Raw genomic sequence first — 15,752 nt, forward strand, 5'->3', positions numbered from 1 at the left:
TTTCAGTTAAGAATAAAATAGGGTGAGGAAGTGAAAAATATTTAAAAATATAAAATGCAAATTTTTCTTTGATTGAGATTCAGGTCTAGGCGTAAAAAAGAAAAAAACTAATTATTTTGAAAAATAATTGTGGTCTTTTCCTAGCAAATACTGTCAAATAAAATTAACTTTTAAAAAGTGATTCTACAGGGGAAAGAAAATGCTCACTCCCTCAAGATGCAGAAATGCCACCACATTCAAGGGAAATACTTTGTACTAGAGTTTCAGAACTCACTCTAGTATTTAAGTTGCTTCAAGGTTACAGACACACATGAAAGTCAAGACTGAAAAGATCATTCCAATTTTTCTTCATCTCTACACTAACGTTTAGGATTGTTTTTCAAATGTTTACTATGCTATGCACACTCAAATTTGTTTTTGTAATGTCATTTTCAAAGAAAGAGAAAGAATTATTCCAAAGCCAGCAAGCATTTAGTAGCTTGAGGTTATAAATAAGCTGAGAAACTAAGTTATCTGGAAAGGTACAAGTCTGTCTTAAAGTTGCACGTCTTTTTCTCTTGCAACTAAGGCACACTGTGGTGTATCTTTGAGATAATGCAACTAAGAGCTTTTAAGACAGTGTGCACGAGAACACAGAAAAAACACTCAGTGATCAGAACAAGCTCCAGCAGCCGTCGGAGCAGAAGCATGAAGCTCAGAGAAGAACCCAGACAGCAAACGGCTACATAAGCTCCAAATACCTGAATCCCTCTGGAGTCGGGATGATTAGATGTGGGTTAGGAGGGTCACTGTGGCATCGCGGCACCTTCACAGGACGGGGGCTGTTCCGATGAATAGCTGCCAGTGACAATGGTGACAAATGCAACTTGTTAAAGGAGTCAACAGGAAAAGCCAAAGCAGGTCACTACACAGAAACGGGATGGGACTTGACTTCGCCGGTGGCCAAAACAAACCCATTATGTAAGTAAGAAAATTGTATCACATAGACCAACATTGTAGAAAACGGCACTTTTTAAAAATTAATAAAAGGTATATTATACATTCAAACTTTGAGCCATCAAAAACATTTCTGAAATCCTGGAGAGAAAGTACACAATGGACGGGAAACAAACAATGTGACCCAGCTAGAGCCTGAGAGAACAAAGAGTTCTTGATTGCTGGCTACATTTTAAAAAGATTCTGGCCCGTGCTGACACTTCAACAGGTTCTGAGTCAGGGATGGTCACTGTCATTTTCCTGAGTATACGGAGTTTTATTTAATTCCTTTAAACCAAACAAGGATGATCAGACACAGTTTAAGTGGGTTATTCGTTTTTTCAGAACATGTTTTCTTCTCTTCTTTGTTTAAATATTCTGGTAAAAACTAGATAAAATTTAAAATAAAAATTTAAAGGGCCCTTGCCTAGTGATTACAGAAACGCTGATAATTCTCCTTTCCCCGAACCAGACACAACTGGCATACCACATGTGTTACATTTTGTCTATTTCGCCCTGACACGTGTCCTCTTACTTTTCACTTGGTTTTAACCCTCCTTAGTTTGTTAAATGTTGTCTTTCCTCTTCATGTGAATAATTTCACGCCATATGTTTTATTTCATCTACATATGCTTTATCCTAAATGGAAATACTTCTTCACGGTTCTGATTTGTCTGTTGTCAATAACATTACACAAGAAAGACCAAAGTCCCCAAAATGGAGAGATCTGAAGGGAAAACTTGCAAAGCAAAAATCAAGCAATTACTAAGAAAAAATTCAGGCAATTTGTGTCTCTGGCTCATTATCTCAACAGTTACGAGAGTAAATGAAAGAACTTCAATAGTAACAAATGTAAAAAGAGAAAAAAAAAGCAATAAAAATGTTTCGGGAAGGAAGGTGATGTCTTTAATTCAGCAAACATACTGGGAACTTTGTGGAGTCAAATTATCACTACAAAATTTCCTCTTCAAAATATGAAAAGACATGCTGCTAAAACACACGCACATGAGTTTCACATTCTTCATATATGAAAGAGAACATTTCTTTTAAGAGTACATATAACTAACTGCTGCAAAACTGTGATATTTCATTGAAAAGAAAATCCAAACGGTCAATAAACATAAAATAGACGCGCTAATTTGACTAGTGATATTTACTACAGAGATGCTTTTCATGGCAAAAACTAACAAAACATGGGGTGCCTGGGTGGCTCAGTCGGTGAAGCCTCTCCCTTTGGCTCAGGTCATGATCCCAGGGTCCTGGGATCGAGCCCCGCGTCGTGCTCCCTGTTCAGTGGAGAGCCTGCTTCTCCCTCTCCCTCTGCCTGCCGCTCTGTCTACTTGTGGCTCTATCTCTCTGTCAAATAAATAAATAAAATTAAGAAACAAAACAAAACAAAACAAATGTCCACAAGGAAACGGTGCAAAGAACTGTACTACACCCACTAACGGACACAATGCAGCCACTAAGGAGAACGAGCTGGATCTCTACCCGTTGACAGGGAGGAATTTCTACAGTTGTCGGGTCAGAAAAGCAAGAGATGAATATCCAATGTGGTCCAACCTTTACGCAGTAGAACAAGCAGCCTGTCTATGCTTGCGTGATGCCAGGAGCATAAAGGAGGCAGGGCAGAATGCACCTGTACAATTATGTGAGCGTGCAGAACCTAGGGAAGGCTATCTACCAGGCTGCTGTCGGTGGTTCCGAGTGTGGAGCAGAGGGGGAGGAAGACAGGCAGAGGGAACGACAGCTGGTGTGCTCTCCCTTTCACTAACTGCCCTCGTAAGGAAAGAGCACAAAGCCAGATGCAGACTGCTGCCATGCACGGAACACTACAGTTTACAAAATGTAAATGCAGAACCCTCGTGAGCATCCAATGTTGAGCATTTGCAGAGGAGGCTCAGTGCTGTTACACGGGCAGCCCCGGGTCACCGGGCTGTCTGGCAATCTGACTCCCAGCCAGTGCTATTTCCACCAAGCCACACGGCCCAGAAGACAAAGAGCACCCCCAGCCTACAGACAGCACTGTTACCCAACCATCCCACCAGCAGCTGGGGGAGAGGCACATGAATAATCAGGGATCCCATGTCACCGGTGATTACCTGTCAACCGTGGGAGTACGACTGTTTCTTTTCTCTCCTCTGTAGTATTTTTCTACCTTGACATTTCTTCAACATGTATATTTTCTACATTTCTCTACATACTCTATGTTATAATTTTGCTACCATGCAAATGATTCCGTATGTAGTTAAGTATTTTAAAGAAGTGATTTTTACTGAATTATTGGTCATGTATTCTTAGTGAAATATTTTAGGAGATCAGAAAATCCAAGTTTTTAGGATAATATGATTAATCAAAAGTTCCATAAGAATATAGAATGCTATAAAATTATAACATTATATACAATGTTCAAAGAGTTTTGCAAATGATAACTTTCATTTCATAACAGCCTTGGGAGAAAAAAAGGTATAAAATGAGTAACTGAGTGAATTTTAAAGATAGAGAAACCAAGCATTAAAACCTGGTCTACTAAATTTTCTGTGGCTAACAAGCACCCTTTAAGATACAGTTCCTGCTAAATAAGTTTACCATTTATGAATTATTTTATTTTGTGTAATTTAAACTGCTTCAAAATTTCTAAGTTTTCATTTTTGGATGTTTATTAAATGTAAATACAGTTTTGCTTTTACTTACTATCTCAAGAATGGGGGGAAAGGCAGTCTTTTTCTGATATATTTTGTTTTTAAAGTTTCAAGTTTAAACTGTCATTGAAAACTATAATGAAAGTATATCATAGCATAACTTGTGTTTTTTGGTTTTTTTGTTTGTTTGTTTGTTTAAGTAAAATCGATTAAGAATTTACTCTGTTAGTGGGGAGATTCTTAGCTGTGGAGAAGAAAACAGACTCATTCTCCTTGGAAAGGCGAGGAAGGGGGCAGAACAATTATACTCACCCACCTCTAGCAGGAAAGGCCCTTGCTCCCTAACAGACAGCTCTCTCTCCAAGTCTTTCCTTTCCAGAAGAAGAGATTTTAAGGGAAGAACAGATTTATTGTTGGTATGCAAAATATAAATTAACTAATTAAAATATGTTGTTAACACTGTTGGCAGGCAGTGCATATCCCGTGCTGGCATTTTAATCTTCCTGCTGGACTTAGGACTGTGGAGTTGCCCATATACACACCTCATTCCTGTCACTGCTGTCTTCTTCAGTATTGTTAAGGAACTTCTCAACCCAGCATGAAGGGCTGCAACCGTAAGATGACGCACTTGCCCAAACCAGGAAGGTGCTACGGGAAATGTTCTAACTGCCGTCTTACCAAGGTACAAACCTGTAACAGGACTGTGTGGCTTTCCTATCACATGGCCAATGCACTCATTCATCAAGGCTTGAAGACTCTAGGAAAATGGGAAAGGACAAGGAAAGAACGTACATTCTCTCAATGATATAAGTAGCACAAATTAAGCTTTCAGTGTATTTAAAAGAAATATGCTATGCTTTCCTTAGTAAATATTTTCAAAGTTCATTTAAAAGACAATAGATATAAACATATTAAACACAAACTGCACATAATTTAAAATAATAAGAATATATGCCATTCAGTTTTTATAAATAAAAGCAAATTAGCATTCAACTCCCCATAAGGCAATGACGTGCACAAGCAAGGAACTTCTCCTATAATCATCTCTACTATTCGGAGGCTAACATGATTGAATTCACATGTTGAACATCATTTTTTTGAGCTGATGGAATGTACTAGAATAACAGTGGTAATATTTAACATTTGGCATGCTCTCAAATGACGCATGCTGAAGTGAAACAGCTAATCCTTGTTCTTCATTAAACTGCTAAAAAGCAGCAACTATTAAGTCAGCACTTTATAAAATTTGAAACTGACAAATATTTTAGAAGTGCCAGGCTTTATAGATATCCAGACTTAGTCGGTTGAACAGTATTGTTATAAAAAGAAAAGAACACAGAATATCTTACTATGTTGTTATGAGTGCTTTAACTTTCAGCGTTATCATTACAATTATGAAAAAAATATTTAAGAACAACTATAAAAAAATACACAATCAGAAACAGTGATCAACTTATTTCTTTAATTAAAAAACAAAACAAAACAAAACTCTAGAATATTCCATACCAAGAAGTCATCTTCTGGCAAAGCTGAAATGAAGGCAGGTTCAATGGCTTGCAGAAAGTCAAAACCTTGGGTTGCCCACCTGTTACATGAGGAAGTTCAATAATCACAAAATCAAGAAAACGCTGTAGCAGTTTTAGTCTATACAGTACTGAAAAGTAATCTGACTGGAAAATTATCATCTAAGAAAAAAACACAATTTTTGTCTTTATGTAAATGCCTGGGGTTGAGTAAATTTATAGCATGTTTTGAGAAAAAAGGACAAACAGCTTCTTAATAAAGGAACCGGTTACCAAACTGTTTCCATTTACATTCATAAAAGGCTTAAACTGCATGAGGGAGGGAAAAAAATTAGCAATCAGGAAGACGTGTCCAGGGAGAATGTGAACTCCCTTAAAGTTAACTCATTGTGGAACTTTTTTTTGAGTTTTCCAAAAATTATGGGGTTTTCTGTGTTAACAGTTTCATTTAAAAACACAACAAGGCAAAATTCTATCATCAAAGACTTCGAAATGCCCCTTTTTGTGTCATCCGCTCAGCAATCTCACATAAAATATACATATGAAATACTACCATTCCCACGTCCCTCTCTTATTCCTGCATTTTCCAGCTTCACAGGCTGCTCCAACATTCTCTCTCTCTCTCTCTCTCTCTCTCTGCAGCAGGAGTACCGAATTACTTGCAGTTCTAGGATACATCTACTTGGTCATTACCTGGGTCTTGTACCTCGACCACTCTCACATTTAGTTAGGACATAGTTCATCCATTTCCGGGCAAAGCTTATATATTTGTCTCCTATCTTCTGTCTAAACTCTCCAGACATCAAGCGAACAACTTCTTTATGATACTGTAAGAAGATTTTGTGTATATCAAAATTAAGAAGAAAGTAATGATTATACCAATATCTAACCATTACAATGCCACATCTGTTTCATAAAATACCATTTTTCTATAAACAAAAAGCAAAGTCCAGTTAAAACTGACATATTTTCAAGAGTCTGAAGAGTTAAACGATTCATTAGTTGCGTATAACACCCAGTGCTCATCGTTGAACGTTACAACAAAAACTAATGATGTACTCTATGTTGGCTAATTGAACATAAAAAAAAAAAAAAGAGTATGAAGAGTTAAAGATAATATAATGTCTTAAAATGCAGTTTCACCAATGTTTTACTCATAAGTTTAAATTACAAATGTACTCTCATGATATTAAACATCTCTTAAAGAAGGTTTTAAAATGGAAGTAGAAAGCTGTTAGCACAAAATAAAAACTGGACAACTATCTGACAATTTAAAAGGAAACCAACATTTCTGATACTCAGCAGTGGGTAAGATGACATTCTTGATTTGCTGTACAAGATTCCTCATACTTTTGGTAGGTAAGTTAGAGAGCAACTGCGAAGTTACACTGTGCTTTTCCTCTTTTGTACCTACCTCGAACCCAAAGTTGTAGCCCTGAATCATTGCTTCTCGGTAGTATTGCTGCAACGTGACAGACTCAGATTCATCAACTTCAGCATCAAATTCTGAAGTGAACATGTGGTCCACTCGGTCAATGGCATCACTTATTCTGTTGCAAAGCTCTAGTGCATCATTCTAAAGAGTCCCAAACCATAATTAATCCAAACAAAGCAAATCATCTAATACTTAACTGTATTTTAGAGGAAGATTTCTTTCATCATCACAGATATTAATCATTGCAATATATTTTGGTCATTCAACAATAAAGGAAATGTATTATTTATTTAGTTTGTTAGTTTTTATTTGTATTAGGTATTTGTTAACATCTTATGAAATATAAGAGGGAAAAAATCCATTTAAAATGTTAATGCCTAATTCCTATAAGTTGCTTTCATCTTTAATATTTTGCATATCAACCACCAGCTGCATTTTCCCCCTGGGCAGTTGTTAAAGTATGATTTCAATGCAACAGGATTTCAATCCAACAGGAAGTCTGTATCGTCCTTCGTTATCTCCCTGACACTCCCTAGTTCAGGGGGTTCTCAGTTGGGGTGTCAGTCGGGGTCGATTCTACCCAAGGGGACATTTTACCCAAGGGGACATTACCCAAGGGCAATGCCTCTTTTGGTTGTCAAAACTTGTGGAGATGGGGTGTGAAATCTATTGGCATCTAGTGTGTAGAGATCAGAGAGGCTGCTAAACATCCTACAAAATAGGACAACTCCCCCAAAACAAAGAATTATTGACCCAACATGTCAATATTGCAGAGGTTGGAAAAGCTTGTCCTAGTTCATGCTCTGTTGTTTCCCTAAGCAGGACTACAATCACTCCAAATTGGACCCCTTCCTCTCACCCTTAAACACACACGTACGTACATATGGTCTCCATTGGGCTATCCCCCTACAGACTTTTCCAAAATATTCTTCCTAAATATTCAACTACTACTCTCTGAGGCTTAGAAAAAATAAAATCCAAAACCTCTCAATAGCCTGACTTTTGCCCACCTGATTTTACCAGCCTTATCTCCCACAACTTTCCACTGTACACACCACGATCTAGCCAAATCAGACTATTTGATATTCAGCGAGCACTCCTAGTACCCTGGCCCAGGGACACCGATGCCCGAATGTTCCTTCCCAGTTTGTATCTTCTGAAATCCTCCAAGCTGAAATGCCTCCATTGTGGCAACTCCAGAGGCGACCAGGAGGATCCAATGTCCCCCTGCTCGGGGAGAGACACTTAAGAATTCCTTACACTCAAGAATAATCAGTATCTTGTGTAATTTTGCACTCTCTAGAGTTCACGGACTCAAACTAAAAGACAAGACAAAAGTGCCCTGCTCCGGCATACGAGTGGGACGGCAATCGGTGAGAGAACGTGTTTCTGGGTGGATGAGACAAGTCAGACGAACAGAAGAAACAAATGCTTATCAAACTACTTAGAGCTTCAAGAAGTGCTTCTTCCTCAAGAAGTCAAGCCTTAATGTGACAAAGAAGGCATAACTGATGGCCCGTGGAAAAGCATGGATCAGACCAAGACCAATGAACGGAAGTCAAGGCAGAGGTGGTGAAAACAGGAAATAATGGGAAAAGAAGGTGAGGCCCTGGCTTGACCTGAACTCCGAAGGCCTGGTGCCTGTCCACAACCGGCTTTCTCTACTGCATGTAATTTGACTGAACTATCAGTTAAATAAAAGAAGAAATAAATCTTCTTTTAGGTTACCCATTACTGATTTGGAGTACCTCTAGCAAATACTCGTAATTGCTAAAGAAGAAAGAAACCTGGATTAGGAGTGAAGAGACCTAAAATCCAGCATCAACTTGGCTACTAACCAACCATGTGGCCATGCAGAAGTCACATAACTGGTCAAATTTCTATCCCTTTCAATTCCAACATTCTATGGTTCCAATAAAGATCTGGGAGGTTTTAGTGAAGACATGGGACAATGGGAACCGGGAAGAGGGAGAACGGTAAAGACCACGTAAGACTTTAGGTCCCTCGGGTGGGATGACACTGTCACATGCGGATGCCTCCACAGCGTCACCGCCACACACCAATCAAGGAGCTCAGGCAGAGGCGTGGCGGTGACGTACCTTTAGCTGCTGCAAAGCTCTGGCGATGACCGGCTGACTGGAGGTCTGCTCCTGGCGGAGAGTCATAAGTCCCTCGATGGACTGCTGGAAAGCTTTTCTCTGGCTGGTGAGATGGGCAGACTGCATGACCACTAGTAAAAGATTATCCACCTGGGAGGAGAATCAAGCACAGGGCTTAAAAACAGACCCACTCACTGTTTCCCGTTCTAGGTCAACCCCTAGTCCGAAAACAATGCCAAACTCATCAGGGCCACCAGGCCAGTGACCCCCAGATCAGAAAGCAGTTTTCAAGCAGAGCTACGCCCTGCTGTGGGAGCCACGCACCACAGTGGGCGCTACTGTCTGAGGTCTTCCCCACAGCGCTGAAGAATCCCATGGAACTATGCAGGCATGGGGTCTCTGAAACATCCTAGAACTGCAAGTAACTCAGACTCCTACAGCAGTGTGTGTGTGAGTGTGTGCGTGTGTATATGCGTGTGTGTGTGTGTGAGCAGTCTGTGAAGCTGGAAAATGCAGGAATAAGACAAGGTGAGATGAGTGGCCTTCCATGAAACAAAACCGAGAATTTAGTATCTTTTTAAGTGACAGAGTCACTGCAGTATTTTGCATAGAAGTGTGTGTGATATGACCAGAGTTACATATCAGAATGATCATTCTCAAAGTACCCAACACACACACACACACACACACACACACACACACACACACACACACACACACACACACACACACACACACACACACCTGGAGGAGGGAAGGTGAGGCTGGAAGCAGGGAAACTAAGGGAAACTAAAAGTGAGACAATGCACTAGGCCAGGACCCAGATGATGAAGTCTGACCATGGCAGGGGCTCTGGGCTGCAGACAAAGTGTCATTGACCAGAAATGCTCCGGGTGTGTCAGGGCTGGGGACGAACTGGAAGGGTAAAAGGATGAGTTTATATTAACTGTCACATTCTGGTTTCAACAACTGAGTGGCCAGAGCACCACTCGCTGAGACAGGGAACGCGAGCGGAAGAGGAGATCGTGTGCACTCAAGAGCACAGTAAGCCAGAGTGTTCAGTGCTGGCCAGGCTGAGTCTGAGGTGCGTGCGGACATTCACCACCACTGTCCCGAGGTCAACAAAGAGAACGTGAAGAGGCTTTTTACGGGTTTTAATTAATGAGTTATACAAATCATCACGGGATCCCTGCTGGGTGAGTAGGTAATAGCCTCTACTACAAAAATGTTAACTAACAGCAAGTAAACCAGAGTACCTGAAGAAGGAGAATTTCTGAATTACAAATTAAATGAGGGAGATAATTCCTTTTAGACCATGAGCATACAGATCATGACTAAGTAAAGATATAACTATTTCAAATATTCCAGGATAATTTAACATACTTACAGAATTTGAAGGAATATTTTAGTACAACTTGTGATACAAAATTTTTAAAACATCGAGGCATATTTTGGGGAAGTCTACACTTGAGACGACTATGGCAGTTAAAGCAATCACTCAGAAGCTGCTAATAATTTATTTTTCCTAAAAATAGTTTAAGTAAATAATACTGCTTCAAGATTGGGGTGGGAGTAGTGGGCATGGGACCTGGGAGTGACACACACCTGCATGCTTCTCAGGGTATCAACAGTCTCAACCTGAGGCACAATTTTGACAGGCTGTGCTTCCCACGTGGCCCAGCTCTCTTCCGAATCCCGAGCGCGATCACTATGCTTGGTTAGCAGGAGATAGGCATCAATCAGTACATCATCCGACTCTTTGGAGCAATCCTTTCCCGCAGCTGCATTGAGTAACTGCAAAATAATGCTCTTCTCCGCAGCAAGAGTGTCTGGAACAAACACCTGCAAGTTTTCTAAGCCCGGAATCTGTACCTGCAGAGGAAATGATCCAAAGTCTTAGATTAGGGAATGTCACATGTTACAAAAATTTATTTAAAATACATAAAACTAGAAAAAGACAAGCAGGTGTGGGGAAGGCCAGCACTGAGGGCAACGCAAGGGGCCCAGTCCCATGTGAATGGGGGAGGCTGCGGAGGGGGTAGTGACACGGGAGCGCTGTGCTGGAGGCCTGGGAAGGCTTCTCCACTCACTGGGCCTCCTCCAGCTGCTCTATTTTCAAGAAGCAAGAAAATACCCTTTAGGGGAGGAAAGCCAGCCTGAAACAACCTCAATCGATGCTACTTCGTGATGCCTACGGAATGTCACCTGACTCGGTAAAAAGGCAAAAATGTTAATACAGATTCACTAATCATTCTTGGTGGGGGCATCATAAGAAGCCTTTTAAAGGTCATTTTAATAAGGAACACATATGTGATACTATTGTGCAAATCACAAACAACTGCAGGTGGGATAAAACTGTGGGCCTGCGATAAAATTTCCAGTAACAATATTATACACAGAATCTATAAATACTAAGTCTCAAACAACTTAAATGGTAGTAAAGACGAGGACTCCAAAAGGGGCTCCAGGGATGAGTCGGGTGCTGATGGCCAAAGCTCCTGTAAAAAATCTGAACTATTTCAGAAAATGTGAGGGTAAAAACAAAACGACGACTTACAAATCAATCATTAGGGGCGCCTGGAGGGCTCAGCTGGTTAAGCGTCTGCCTTCAGCTCAGGTCATGATCCCGGGCTCCTGGGACGGAGCCCCGCTTCGGGCTCCCTGCTTCTCCTTCGCTCTCCGCCCCTCCCCCTCCCCCAGGTGCACACATGCACATGTGCACACCCTCCCTCTCTCTCAAATGAATAAAATCTTTAAAAAAATCAATTATTATTTTATTATTTTACATTACTATTTTAGATACATTATTTTAAATACATGTGTAACTCATTTTAATAAATAGTATGAATATTTGGTTATTTTATCTGCATTCTAAAAGCAAGTTAGTATGAAAAACTTTGTTTTTCTGATTATTTCATTGAGAAATTATGAGAAAGTCTTATTACTGCGATCAATATATAGTCAGCAAAGCCCAAAATATTTACTATCTGGACCATGAAGAGAAGGGAAAAACAGGAAAGGCAAAATATTCCAATTACACCATCTTTAATATTTACCTTAACATACTGTTTTGATTTCAGAACATCCAGAAGGTCTCTAACTGGGGCTGAAAGTATGAACTCTGCTGCTATTTCCAGGTCCTAGGATCACAGTTACAAAGAGACTTCTTTAGGGTTAGCTTTTAAAAAAAATAAGGGAAAATAAAAATTTTTAAAAATCAATTGGGATTGTTAACTCACCTTTCTCAACATTTTCGCAAATCCAAGTGCCTTGGAGGCTCTTTCTCTAGCTTCGTGAAAGAGCTCCTTCAGTGCTCGACTAATCTCTATAACAGATCTCCTGCCAAGTTGATTGAAATCCAGTTAGAGTACATTAGAGTATGTCGAGAAATAGATAGCAATAAGGATGAAGCAAATTCCAAATGACATTAATAAAGACTGAAAATTTGGATAAATGGGGGGAAGCAATTATTGAGAATGTACTTGAAATACTCAGAAGCTTGCTCTCTTGTGGTCTTCTAGAAAGTGCTTGTATTCTTCAAATAAATAAGGCACATACAATAACCTTCAAATAACAGTAAGCTTAATTTTCTAAAGATTTCCCCATAATAACTTCTTGGAGTTTGAGATAAAGTTCTTACATTGCCTCCCAGCTCAGGATCTTACTGAAAAGGAATATATCCGTGCAGTGGAGGGCTGCTGACCGTTTACCAACTGGCTCCCCTCCAAGAACTGCCTTATGTGGTGTTTGGAGATTTCTGTGGTGTGAATACTCGCATCATCGCTGCCTGCAGGCCCCCAGTGTGACAGCACTGAGCGGTGACTAGAGAAGAGATGTGTGTGGTCGCCCCTGGGCTCACTGGGGCCAGGAGGAGCCAGCCCCATCACCCTGCCCACGAGCCCACCGCTTAGACCCACCGCTAGCAAACAACCAGAGCATCATCAGGGCCACTCTCCAGTTCCCCATCTTAGATCTCCAATTCTCCCTGCTTATCCAGAATTCGCCGCGTTGGCTCTCCAAACTGCAGGACCTTCTACAAACTGACTCATTCTGACTCTCGGCTATTCAGCGCTGTCCCAGGTAAGAATCTGTGTGGACACGTCTTGCTTTAACCCTGGCATGATGATAGCTCAGGTGTTCTGAAACTCAAAATGTGTTTCTCATCAAATTTTGGATGGTGAGAGAAAACATTTCAGCTCTAGAGAAGTCAGCTCCCCCTGAGCATTTCCTAAGGTTGAATCATATGATATTGCTAGTAATTGGCCACAAAATAGCTGTATGGCTGATATTGCCACAAAAACAGCAATTTAACCTGGTCCAACCTGAATACTATCTCACGGAAGTAGAGGAAATGTAACAGATGCGTAAGCCATGGTTTCATGTACTCAAGCTTAAAGTTCAACAGAAGGAATAAGCCATGCATAAAAACAATAACAATGTGCCAAGTGTCAATTAAATGTATTCATGGACTGCTACGGAGGTGGGGGGAGACAGAAACATAATTATTTAATTAGACACATTCTAGGACACAGGGATGAATTCTCTCTACTCATTTTTAGTCAACTTACACTCTCTCTCCCTTTCTCTAAAGACACAATTTTCATTAGGCCAACTAAATTCTAAGTTCACCTTCCAAGAAAATTTCACAGAAAATCCTAAGCAAGCACACGAAAAGATAAGACAGTAATAAATAGAAGTCTTTAGGTCTACTATGGAAATGCCTAAGGGCCAACGTGGCTGGGTCTGAACAGGGCCCATTCCAGACTCCTCGCCACAAGCAGAACTCTGCGAAGTAAGGAATGGGAAGGACAGGAGCGGGGCCGTACCTGATTTCATCTGAGGCGTTGCTGTCATCAGCGCTGGTCCAGAACTCTGCACAGCTCTCCTGCAAGCCAAACTCTAAAAAACTTCCAGTCGACTTCAGTAGCATCCCCGCAATGTCACTAGGGAACAAGAACACCAAAGTAAACCAGGGCAGAAAAACTGTCCTCACTCATTCTAATTCTTGAATAAGACACTGAAAGGGTCATCTACTGTTTTAATAGTTTGAAAATCAACAACAGTGAGAACTTTTCTTTACTATAAAGTCATGATGAATGTGAAAAAGAGGAACTCTCCCATATATGGGCAAGTATCTATCTTTACTCTATTTCCATGGTTTTATCGTAAACTTTAAAACCTTAAATTATATTCAGAGCAGCTATGTAATTACCATACAAGTGTAATTTTCATCTTAAATGTCCAAAATGGTATAAAATGGCCCCAAATATATATCTAAGACAAGCTGTTTTTTAAAAGCTTAATGAACTAAATGATAGAAGAAGAAAACAAAGTGAATTTCTTAAATGCAACTGTTTTTACAAATTTCCCTCACAATTAGCTCTCCATCATCCATCCACATGAAACGTTCCCTACGGCCGATACTTCTTGTTGAGTACACAATCTAAATGCTAGCGTTAAAATGTAAACCCGAGTGTACAAAACAAATCTAAATGAGTGTAGTAAAGATTCAGCAGCAGCTTACTGACCTCTTCACTGAAGGAAAGGGGCTTCTAGCTGGTCAAAGAGAGCAGGTAAGCACACAAACGGTGTCGGAGGACTCATCAGAGGAGAGAGACCAAACCCAGCCAAAGGCCTGGCTGCACTGCGCCTGCAGGCAATGCAGAATGGACCCGGAACCGGAGAGCAGCAATGGGAGGAGGGGCTCTGGCAGGAAGGGAAGGGAGGAGGGGAAGGAAAGTCCAGGAAGAACAATGAATGTGATCAAAAGGCATGAAGATGTGTTAAGCAAGAGGCCTGGTTGTGAAAAGAAATTGCACAATGTGGAAGGAGCAGAGAGGTGGTGGATTAGACCTAGAAAGTATGCTGGGGCCACGCGGTGGAAGGCCTTGCATGTCATGCTAACTGCCTGACCTCCGCCTGGTGGTGGGCAAAGAGGCCGGGCTTTAAAAAGTAACTGAGTGGGAAAGTGACCTGATTACAAACCCATTCTCAAGAACAACAGCGTACAAGGAGATCCATGAAGGGTTTACTCCACAAATACTGAGTATCGGTTATGTACTAAGCAGCAGGGAGCAGAACAGACAAAAATCCCTCCAGTGAATAGAGGAAAAAACAAGAAATAAAAAAAGAGAAGATATAGTTCAGATATTGTTAAGTACTATGGAGAGAAACAAAACAGGAAAGGGAACTCAGAAGTGCTCATGAGTAGGAATTTCTATGTTAAATATGGGGAAGATGACATTAAGACAAAGACCTAAAGGGAGTGCAAAATGGGTCATGAAAGTAATCGGGGAAGAGCAGTCCAACAGAGGGACCACCAAGTGCAAAGGACCCGAGGCAGGAGCGTGCCCCGCCTGGGAACACGATCAAGAAGCCACCGCGGCTGTGCAGCAAGCCCAGGAGAGCCAGGCAGGGGAAGAGCACAGAGGTTTAGTGACAAGTCAGACTGTACCTGGCCTGAGGGGCCATGTTCAGGAGCTCTGGCTTTCACTGAGGAAGCAGGGAAGCCGTGGAGTATTTGGAACAGAGGAGAAAATGGTCTGAGGTGCATCTGAACGAGATCACTGGCTGTGGTGCTGAGAACAGACCAAAGGGACAAAGAGCTGAGCAGAGATTCCTGGAGAGCGCCTGCAGTCATGTGAGAAGTAACAAACAGTCTGGGAAGAGCGGCAACGGGAAGTGGTGCACAGGGGTGAGATTCTGGATCTTTCCCAAAGGATCAGAGGTAGCGTGTGAGACAAAGAAAGCAACTAGGGATCACTGGGAGACTGATGGAGCCTGGGTGGAACAGCACCTGAAGGAGACGGGTGCTGTGCTCGGCTAGGCCGAGCGAGAGCCGCACCAGGGGCCAGTCCCTCAGCGGGGCCTGGAGAACTCGGGAGCTGCTCAGAGCAAGCCTGGTGCAGGCCAAGGCCAGAGCCCCCACCGCTCGACCTGAAGGACGAGCAACAGACAGAAACAAGGAGACTGACAGGAGGAAAAGGGGATGTGGTGAAATCCCATCACCTGAATTTGTAGTGCAAATGAACAGTGATCTTTAAAACAATCTCTTCCGCAGGAGGGCCAGCCTGGAGAC

General features: G+C 41.4%; 1 protein-coding gene across 1 annotated transcript in view; it reads right to left on the minus strand.

Annotated features, from left to right (window-relative positions):
* MAP3K4 (mitogen-activated protein kinase kinase kinase 4) overlaps window positions 1-15,752 on the minus strand; it is a 111,112-nt gene that overhangs the window by 17,761 nt on the left and 77,599 nt on the right. The window contains exons 7-16 of the mRNA XM_088023808.1: window positions 13,501-13,617; window positions 11,914-12,013; window positions 11,731-11,814; window positions 10,280-10,546; window positions 8,675-8,824; window positions 6,555-6,716; window positions 5,834-5,967; window positions 5,124-5,202; window positions 4,308-4,374; window positions 741-837 (exon numbers count right to left, since the gene is read on the minus strand). Coding sequence (XP_087879934.1) covers window positions 741-837; window positions 4,308-4,374; window positions 5,124-5,202; window positions 5,834-5,967; window positions 6,555-6,716; window positions 8,675-8,824; window positions 10,280-10,546; window positions 11,731-11,814; window positions 11,914-12,013; window positions 13,501-13,617 — 1,257 coding nt within the window. The remainder of the gene's footprint in view (window positions 1-740; window positions 838-4,307; window positions 4,375-5,123; window positions 5,203-5,833; window positions 5,968-6,554; window positions 6,717-8,674; window positions 8,825-10,279; window positions 10,547-11,730; window positions 11,815-11,913; window positions 12,014-13,500; window positions 13,618-15,752) is intronic.

Source organism: Eumetopias jubatus, unplaced genomic scaffold (assembly GCF_037043125.1).
Source record: "Eumetopias jubatus isolate StellerSeaLion01/CBP00866 unplaced genomic scaffold, mEumJub1_p1.0 scaffold_6, whole genome shotgun sequence".
NCBI lineage: Eukaryota > Metazoa > Chordata > Mammalia > Carnivora > Otariidae > Eumetopias > Eumetopias jubatus.